This window comes from Penaeus vannamei, chromosome 15 (assembly GCF_042767895.1).
Source record: "Penaeus vannamei isolate JL-2024 chromosome 15, ASM4276789v1, whole genome shotgun sequence".
NCBI classification, from domain to species: domain Eukaryota; kingdom Metazoa; phylum Arthropoda; class Malacostraca; order Decapoda; family Penaeidae; genus Penaeus; species Penaeus vannamei.
This window is the reverse complement of record NC_091563.1, coordinates 32242281-32252280: the sequence shown is the minus strand read 5'-3', so window position 1 is coordinate 32252280 and position 10000 is coordinate 32242281. Positions and strand designations below refer to the sequence as shown.

Here is a 10000-nt window from a genome sequence, read left to right as displayed (position 1 = left end):
GTCTACTGACTTCTGCAAAGAAGTTATTAAAGTGTTCTATATTATTATTGGAATTTATGGAAATGTCTGCATTTTGTTGCTTATTTCGCACTAGTGTCTTAACCTGTTTCCATGTTTCAGCAGAATTGTTTCTACATTCACTGAACTTTTAAAATAATTTGTTTTTGCTCAATGGATGAGTGATTTCACATTCCTCTCCTTGTGTTTATATTTAGATCTGTTTATCTTGAGAGCTTTGGAAAAGAAGAAGGCAAGAGGAAAAGGAAGAAGAAAATTTAGAAGGGAAGAATAGGAGCAGGAGGAAGAAGAGTATAAAAAAAAAAATAAGAAATTAGAAGAGGAATGGAAGAAGAAAGGAAGAGCAAGAGGGGAAAAAAGGTATGAAGAAGAGGAGGAAGAAAACAGCAAAAACAAGAGAAGAGAAAATGAAAGAAAATTTTAAAATTAAAATAATAAAAAGAATAAGAAAAGAAAATGAGAAAAAGATGAAGAAGGTAGCCCTTGAAGAGTAGCTTGCCACTGCCACATCTCGACTCATTTATTTTTCTTTAAGTACTTCAGTTATCTAAAACACCATCAAATGCCATAAAATTTAATCCCTAGAATATCCATCAAATGCCATAAAATTTGATCCCTAGAATATAAATTCCAAATACAAAAATATATCCTGAATCAAGATTACGGCCAGTTTGTGTTGTGGTGATTCCTCTCGCAGATTTATGGTGTTGACATTCAGTGTTTAAAATATTGCTCGACTCTCATACCACCCATTATTGTTATAATTTGCAGGCAAGGGGGATATACCATGAAAGAAACATATCTTAGTACATACATAAAGCCACAGAGATTTACAATTTTAAAAAATAATAATAACATACTCTTCGAAGGAATAAATAGCCAGAGTCCAATACCATTATGTATTTCACTGCAATATATTTTCTCTTGTCATACAATAAAAAAATACATTTTTTTCTTTTTTTTCTTTTTTTTATTCATAAAAATATCTTGTTTGTAAGGATAATATGCCATTATATAAAAAATGTGGACTTTACTATAATTTTTTAAAAATCTGAGCCTACTGTATCCCCAAAACTACAAAAAGCCATTAAAAAATAAAGAAATAAAATTCTATACTGATGTTAATACCAATAACACTATATTCACCAAAAGATATTCACCACATTTTTAAAAACATAGCATATATATCCCTAGATTCCTATATGATGCTGTAACTGTATTCCAAATAATGCCAATAAGGGGAAAAAAGGAGAAAAGAAATGAAATTCCTCAACAGATAATATGGATCAGGTGAAACTATTAAAAAAATATATATAGGATTCAGTCATGGTAAGTAATGAGACATATATACAATTGTTTTTTTCTTTTTCTTTTGTATCCTTTATAGAGCAAATAAATCTTCACCTTTTCATATATGGCATTCCATAAAAATATCTTGCAATACCCTTGTTCAAACTCGGCAGAGACATCGAAGTTAAAAATACATTTTCACAGCCAAGAAGCATTCCCCTAGCAGGCCAATTTCAACTTGCTATCAAAAACTAAAACAGAATTCTATACACAGAGGATCTGCTTTTTCTTGTTTCTTTGTCTTCTTTCCTTCATATTTTTACTTCTGTATGTATAGGTTCCACAAGTTTTCTTGTCACATTTCCCGTGGTGATCTTGTGCTTTAGGGTTTCCTTCTGCTGCCACTCTAAGTGTTCCAGGGATGCATGGCACACCTGGACTAGGAACTCTGCACCAGAACGCATGCACTCCACGCCAGAGACCTTTACATTCTCCAACCTGAAAAGGCAGGAGTGTTTACGTCATGAAAGTGTATGGAAGAGAAAAAGTGAAGGTCAGCTAAAAGGAGAGGAAACAGATACAGAAAAAAAGTAGGGAAAATGATAGAGTTAACCCAGTGCCACCAAGAAAATATAATGATCACTTTATTATTGTCTTGTGAAATGTCTCTACACACAGATGGCTCCACAAGTGCTTAACCACTAAGGAGTTGATTAATAGAGCTCATGACTTTACTTGACTTCACCTTCCCATTTTATTAATGCTATCAGTATCAATGCTGTTAGTATTATTGCAGACATTATAATCACTACAATGTTACTGACATCACTAATAGCAACATAAGATAAAAGAAAATACAGAAACAGGGTAAACAGGTGAGATAAGTAGCACTGGTAATTGGTTCATTGTTGTAAGTGGAGCCATCTATGTTTAAGAAAATGAATAATCTCACAGTGGGTACAACATGTACTTGCATGCTACCACCAGCAGCACTGGGTTAACTAAACAAGATAGAAAATAAAAAGTGAAAGACAAGGAATAGGAAAGAGTTACAAAAGGAAAGCAAAAGAGCTCAAAAATTAGAATGATGAGAAGGGAAATACAGACGAGAAAAAAAAAGTGCACCAAATTTACTAAATAAGAAAAGAAGGTAATTAGACAGGACCCAACAAGAGTTTACTTTGTTTCTCTCTCTTTTTTTAAGAATTAACTCAAAATTAGGAATAACACACAGAGACTAAGAGAGAGGACTTACTCTTCCTTGGCTTGATCTACTGCACACTGCTTCTGGTAAAGTGATCCCCTGTGTGTCTTCCGAGCTTCCAGGATTTGCTGGTCCAAACGATCACTCTCAACCTGCATCTCCTTCTCCTATGTGCAAAGGGATATTATCTGGTTGATATCATATACAATCTGTATATAATTCCTTACATAATACTGTATGGATAATAATTTGCATCACTTTGTCTCAGAGGAAAGCTGAAGTCATGGATACAGGACTTTAAGCAGGTAATTCACAGTAGCTTCAGTAAAGAAAATTCTTCTATATACAAGTTATTACAATCTGTATACAGAAAATGGTTTCTATTCATCTTGCTATTCTTTATCTCACAGAAAACTTAATCTAATCATCAACCATTTACACTTCAGAAAAAAATGTAAAATAGCATGAAGACCATATAATCTAATGAAAATAAAGAACAGCATTGAAGAACAGATTGAAGACGCCATTTCAAAGAGCTGTGACATTCTGAGTCACGGCACTAATCTCAGGCCTTTGTATAATGTCCCACATGTGTCACAAAAGCATGTCAAGCCTTAAGACATACTCTTTCCTACTTGACACACGTGATGAAGACTATCATGATATTACCTGCCACCTGCCTCTCATACCTTTTACCTCTCATCACAGACAATTTGGCTTCAATGTTGCATGGATATCTTAATCAGATTTTGTGATTTTTTCATATATCTAACTCTGCTAAAACGGATTACTTATCATTTGAAGGAGAAAACATTGGAGTCTGTCAGGGAGTAATATACAAGTAAAGCTAGCACAGTTTATTCTTTCCAAACTTAATATTCACAAAAATGATCTAGGAATTTGCCATCTTTTATCTATATGCATAGTTTTATTTGGAATAAATGGACATGTGGATATACTGTTTTCTCTTGACAAGTAATGTATTGGACTGAATCATCAAATTGAACATGATTTAAATATGACTACAAAAATGTAGTTCAGTCTAAGTGATAGTAACATACTATTTCCAGTAAAATCACTGTTAGTGTGAAATGTATACATTCTAGCACAGTTTATCTAGTAACAAAAAGCAAAAGCTTTAAAATCAAAGATTCCAAAAGAGTACCAATACAGATCAATAGCTTACCTCAGCAGTAATTTCATTTTTGGTCATTACAATTTCCTCTTCTGTTCTTCGTAACTTACTCTCGAGCTTTGTCAGCTGGTCTTTTTTCTCAGACAGCATCTCATTCACCTGTAAAGAATATGATCAAGTTCACTGGGCCATATTCAAATGAGATTTTACCTCACAAAATGTAACACATAATTTGTATTCCATGGATAAGGCACTGGACATTCCCACATACACTAAGAAAATACTTGCCATGCTCAATTCCTCCTCCTTTCGTATTAGCTGGTTCTGGGCCTCGTACATGCCATGTTTCGCATCCTTCTTCCTACGTCGTAGCTCGTCAAGCAATGTGGTCTGCCAGTGGCATTTATTCTCAGCTATGTCAGTCGATGAGATTTCATAATCCTCTGGAAGGTCTAGCTGACGGACAAGTTTGTTATAGGCACTTATACTTTCACACAAGCTTGACTGAGCTTTGCCCACTTCCATCTCCAGTGACCATATCTGAAAGGAAATAATATCATGCATAAAAGATATTCATCAAAGCTATAATTCTCAACTCCCATACAAAAAATACTGAAACAATTAAGAAACCTCTGCTGTAAAAATAAATTTACCACATAGCATAACATTCTTTTCTTTATAAAAAAGTGAGTAGACTCACCATGGTTTTGAAAAAAGTATTTTCCACAGTAAATGTTATTTTCACTATCAATTAATAAAAAATCCAGAGTCCAATTTTTGAAATGAAGGGAACAGACTCAAATTATAATGACCTAAGTCACGATTATAACTATCATTATATATATATATATATATATATATATATATATATATATATATATATATATATATATATATATATATATATATATATATATATATGTATACACATACATGCATTTACATTCAAGAGCTTCTTTTGCACTTAAAATACAGTACAGTGAAAAAGTTAGAAGTGTCAGAAGAAAGTAAGAAAGCTAAAAACATAGAGGGACTCAAAAGGTAAATCCATTACCTCACACAAGAGCAAAGGAACGAATACATCCATCCAGGCAGTTACCTTAAAATATTCTGATATTTCTTTTCTTTTAAAGAATGAGCTTCGAGATCTCCTAGAGGGAATAGTGAAAAGGGTGTAGGTTGCAAAATCACTCACCCTAATCAACAGAATCAGTCTTAAGGGTATCCTACTACAAATTTAAATTGATAGTCACTTATAGAAGAGGAAGAAGAAGAAGAAGAGGAAGAGGAAGAAAAAGAACAAACAAGTAAGAAGTAGAGGATGAAGAAGACAAAGAAGATGATGAGAGAGAAGAAGAAGAAAACTTGAGAAACTTTACCTGAGAGTCCTGATCCTTTCCCTGGTCTTGGAGTTGTGATATAATAGTAGCGACATCATTTGCATGGTTCTTAAATCTTGCCAATTCCCCTACGTTCAAAGCCTGCTGTTCCTTCATAGTTTCCAAGCGATCAACTTCCTCAAAAACCTGGGAAAATAGAGAAGCATGAGTGTCCAAAACCTGGGAAAATATAGATGCATGAGAGTCAAATACCTGGGAAAGTATAGAGGCATGAGAGTAAAAAAAAAAACTGGGAAAACATATGGGTAAGGAGTTTCTAAAACCTGGGAAAATAGAGGATGTGTCAAAAACCTGGAAAAATATGAAAGCATGAGTGTTCAAATCCTGAGGGTAGTGTTGTATCTTTTAGCTTCTAAATACTTGGCTGAAAATAACTTTTCTGATAATTCTGAAATTTTAGGATATTCTTCTATCAGAACATAAGGAAAGACCATTAACAACCATTTGGTAATTTTCAGTATTTGATTACTGAGAATTTTTGATACTTGCTTACAGAGTATTTTTAACATCTGCTTACTGAGATATCAATGTCACTTTACTTCAAAACAAAAAGAACATCATACCTGCTTTTTAGCCGCTTTAAGCTCTGCCACTTTTGATTCCAGCTGTGAACGTTCACCATCTCTTGCAGAAATATGTACCTGTAGCTCTCTACAGTAATCTGACATTTTTGCATTGTCATCTACAAGCTGTTAAAAGAATTTACATTATGAATGACTTCATTTTCAAGTAAAATAAGAAAGAAAAAAGAAAAAAAATATATATACACATAAAAAATACATCATTTGGCTTAATGAATCTTATGACACTTTATGCAGTTTAAAAAAAGATCCTAACATGATTCTGATATCAATTGTACTGATACCTGAGTGTACTGGTGATGTAACTGCTGCAATCTCTCGGGTCCTGTGCTCATGTTGTTCACCATGTCTTCAACTCTTTCATCCTCCTCCTGTATTTGCAGAAGATCCTGAGCTCTCACACCCTGTATTTCCTCTAGTATGTGCCTGTATTCCTGCAGGTACCAAAAAGTAGGTAAAGGAACGGTCAGACTACCCATAGATTCATTAAATCCAGCTATTTTTTAATGGAATTTGCCCATTGATGGAGTCAATCAACTGGATTTTTACCCAAACATTTGATGCGATGGATACCCACTTGTCCATCGATGGACAAATGGAAAAATTGCAAATTGAGACTACAGTATGTATGGTATGGTATCAAAGCCTAAATATCATTATACATTTTTAAATTATTCAGAAATATCTATACTTAGTTTCTGCATCAATATTTACATTTAGATTAAAGCTAAAATAAGAATAAAAAGTAAAAACAAAAGCATTGACCATGGATTCTCATTTGACTGACAAACATAAACAAAACACATAACTGCCAACTTCAAGCTGAAATCACAGATCCCTTGAATATTGGAAATGAGGAATTCTGAAGCAATTTACTCCTTCCAAGAAATGGTTAGAACCAAGAAAACATGAAAGAATAGCAGAAGTTGGGAAGAAGATTGCGGGTTCCATAGCGAGTTTCTACACTAAGTCGAGGCTGTAGTTCTCTTTATCTTAATACCTTTTTAAGCAATACTTTGTTACATAATCACTGAAATCTTTCACCATTTACAACTATTTACTCAGCAAATAATATAAACTTTATTTCAAAACCTAAGTAACTCTGCTTATATCTTGATTAGCAGAGCATCCATACTATTCTAACAAATGATCAAACCCTACTCACAAATAAACCCACACTCACCCAAATTCTAACCCACACACATCCACATTCACTTCCACACACACACACATACAAATGAATTCAGACACTTACTTCTAACTGAGCCTCAATCTTTTCTGTATCTTCATCGCAGTTGGCAAGTTCAACCAGTACGGTAAACTTAGTCTTGGCAAGATTGATGTCACTGTCAAAATCACTTGGAAAGGCAATGGGCATTGGGTCGATGGCACTAAACATGTTCACCACATCAACCAACCATGCCAGCATGGCCAGAACAGATGGCCATGTGTGAGGAGATCCAACTGTATGTGTTAGACCATGATGAGTGTTATAAATTAAATAAAATAAAAATTCCTATCATGAAATTTTTAACCATATATCCAAATGAACTGAATGAATTGGGATCTGGAGTATAAGAAGTACCAGAAAAAGGAAAGGAAGAGTATGAGAAAGAAAACAGAAGATAGAAAAAAAGGATGAGATACAGAATAAGTGGACTGAACACAGTTATTAAAATGATACTGAGGTTCCTATAAACCAACCAACAAAATCATATCAGTTTTGAAGTAAATTCTGCCTCAAAAACATCTATTTTGACATGAAATATGTTTCCGGGATTTCCACTTAGCTAAACAAAGATAAAGTAAAATAAATAAATATATCTTTTGAGAGAAAAATAAAAGAAAATCAACATACCTGTAATGAAGGATGATTTTGACATCTGCACTGGATATTTCAAAAACTTTAATAGGCGTGGAATTTCCTCTTCAAATCTGTTTGGCAAATTATATTGACTATCAAGGTGCTTGTATATAAACTGAAAATAAATGTTAAAAAAATATTAGAATCCATATCAATATAATAAATCTCTTTTTGTATGTATTTTTCAATATATCTAATTTCTTACTAATCAGTGGATAGAGAGCACTGAAATGAAAACTCAAAGTCACAACATCCACAAAAGAAAAAGAAAAAAAGAAAAAAAAAAAAAAAATCAAACAATACATAAATGAATAATAAGTCTAAAACACATACACTGAAGATGTTAGAAAAATCTTTTGTGGAAGGCGCGAGGAGCGTTCTTCGCTGAAGCTGGTATACATAGCCCCTGCTGACAAGGAAGTCCAGAATTTTGTCCACACACTGACTCTTAAAATTGGAGTCTGTGATAGGGCGGGTCTCCTTCCTCACTTTTGTTCCCATACTAGAGTTGCGCACTGAATCCGTTGACAGTCTGTTAGTGTAATGGGTGAGAATAAGTTCAGGATATAAGATACCAGACTGTTCTCTTAAAACATTAGTTTGTATAAGTCTTGATATACTGGCCCATATTCTAATCATTTGAAATATGCAGTTGTAAAAGTTTTCAGGTGTGAAAATATATCCTGAAACAAAAAAAAAATCACAAAGAAATATACATTTTATATACATATATCTTTTTCTTTACTTCTTTTCTTTTCTTTTCACCATTTACTCTTAAAATAACATGCCTCATTAGGGAATATATAGATCTTTATAAATTTCACAGAATACTTTTACTTTTTGGTAAAGATTTATGCATTCCTGAGCATTTTCACAGAAACAATGAAAATTTGCCTATTGTAACTGATGATAAATAAATAGTTAAACACCAATATTTCCAGTCTATTTCCTATAAGAAGAAAAAAAAAATTGAATAAATCTTCTAATGCTGAGTCACAGTTCTACTATTAGAAAATATACAAACAATACTCTTAAAGCACTACAGAAGAACTAACCTGCTGACACTGGGAGGAGCCAACAAGGTTGAGGCTGAGGTATTGTTCCTAGTAGGGGTAAATCTTCCCGAAGCTATGGAGAGTCTGCTGAGTCCTTCAGCACTGATGCGCTTATTTCTACTGGTTAGTTTCTTAGCACTGTCTGATTGTGAGGTTTTGGGAAGGTAAGATTTCCTCATCTGTTGCCCTGCACTCCGTCTGAAACATAGGAATTACTTTGCTAGCTTGCATAATACAATGTATCAAATATTCATAGTACATGTCATTGTATTGTCTAGACCTTGTCAAAGAATATACATTTAACTTTCTATATCTAAATATAAAAATAGAGATAATTCATTAATTACTGTCAAATCTCTTAAAATATAAATAATTTCAAGTATTATATTTTCATTTACAAGATAATCGTAACTCACCTGTTATTTGGGGTACTGTCTGTATTTCGAGGTTTCAGGGTTCCAGGGCGCTGAACACTCCCAGCCCCTAAATTTGCTTTTCGCATCATTTTGGCCTGGAAATTAAGAAAAATCTAAACTGAAAAAGTAACATATGTAAAGAACACAATATGGACAAATATAAACGGAAAATCTTGCTTGTAATAAAACTGTTAAATGCATAGAAATAATGGCTTAATATCAGTTTCACAGAGCCATATAGTACCTTGCTTTAATTAGAATAAATAAGAGTAAGACATTTCATTTGTAGTATTTCCTTCACAAGATGATAACAATAAAGTTATGAAATATGTAATATAGTTTGGTATACATTTACATAATGATCTTGCTAAGATAGGAAAAATGTAATGACAATGGGACATAGAATGGGAAAAGCATAAGTCTATGCTGAAAAAGATTAATATAAAAAAATTAAATTCAAAAATAAGTCCAGGCAAAGGCAATGCAAAAAGTCTGTCCACAGCAAACAGGCAAGGGGTCCATGGGCAGAGTCCCTGATAAGGAAGTAAAAAGCCCTGAGTTCAGGAAGGTTTTCGTGCTTCCCTAGGAATGGTCAGAGTAATTGGGACTTATGGCCGTATGCTTAAAGAAATTGTGTAACGCAAATCAGTTCTTAGCACAATTTTCTTAAGCTAGAATCTTCACGATTGTAGGGTCTTAGAGTAACTTCAGGACTATCAGTCTCAGAAATACAATGTTCTTATCCACTTGCATTATTTTGGTAAACAAATTGATTCTTTGCCATATTATTCTTTAATTGAGGATTTTGTGCTTCAAAGAGTGGATTCCACTCAATGTCAGTCAGGTAAAAACCCATTTTAATGCTTTTGTTAGAAATATGTCCACATGATACAGAAGCTGCACGTGTAATTTCTTTCGCGCACAGAGCAGATTTACCAATCGGGACTATTTTTTGTATTCATTCAAGTATGGGGTTGACACTTGGGGTTGCGGGACAGCAGCTTCCTTAGAGGTGATCACAGAAGGTCCAGTCCCCC

General features: G+C 33.6%; 1 protein-coding gene across 2 annotated transcripts in view; it reads right to left on the bottom strand.

Moving 5' to 3' along the window:
* Positions 1–903: 903 nt before the first annotated feature.
* LOC113808046 (kinetochore protein NDC80 homolog) overlaps positions 904–10000 on the bottom strand; it is a 9560-nt gene continuing 463 nt past the window's right edge. For both annotated transcript variants that reach the window (XM_070130654.1, XM_027359372.2), the window contains exons 2-13: positions 8964–9058; positions 8548–8745; positions 7826–8024; positions 7487–7607; positions 6884–7092; positions 5913–6062; positions 5611–5736; positions 5027–5173; positions 3936–4187; positions 3699–3806; positions 2564–2679; positions 904–1806 (exon numbers count right to left, since the gene is read on the bottom strand). In XM_070130654.1, coding sequence (XP_069986755.1) covers positions 1620–1806; positions 2564–2679; positions 3699–3806; positions 3936–4187; positions 5027–5173; positions 5611–5736; positions 5913–6062; positions 6884–7092; positions 7487–7607; positions 7826–8024; positions 8548–8745; positions 8964–9052 — 1902 coding nt within the window. In that variant the 5' untranslated portion in view covers positions 9053–9058 and the 3' untranslated portion in view covers positions 904–1619. The remainder of the gene's footprint in view (positions 1807–2563; positions 2680–3698; positions 3807–3935; positions 4188–5026; positions 5174–5610; positions 5737–5912; positions 6063–6883; positions 7093–7486; positions 7608–7825; positions 8025–8547; positions 8746–8963; positions 9059–10000) is intronic.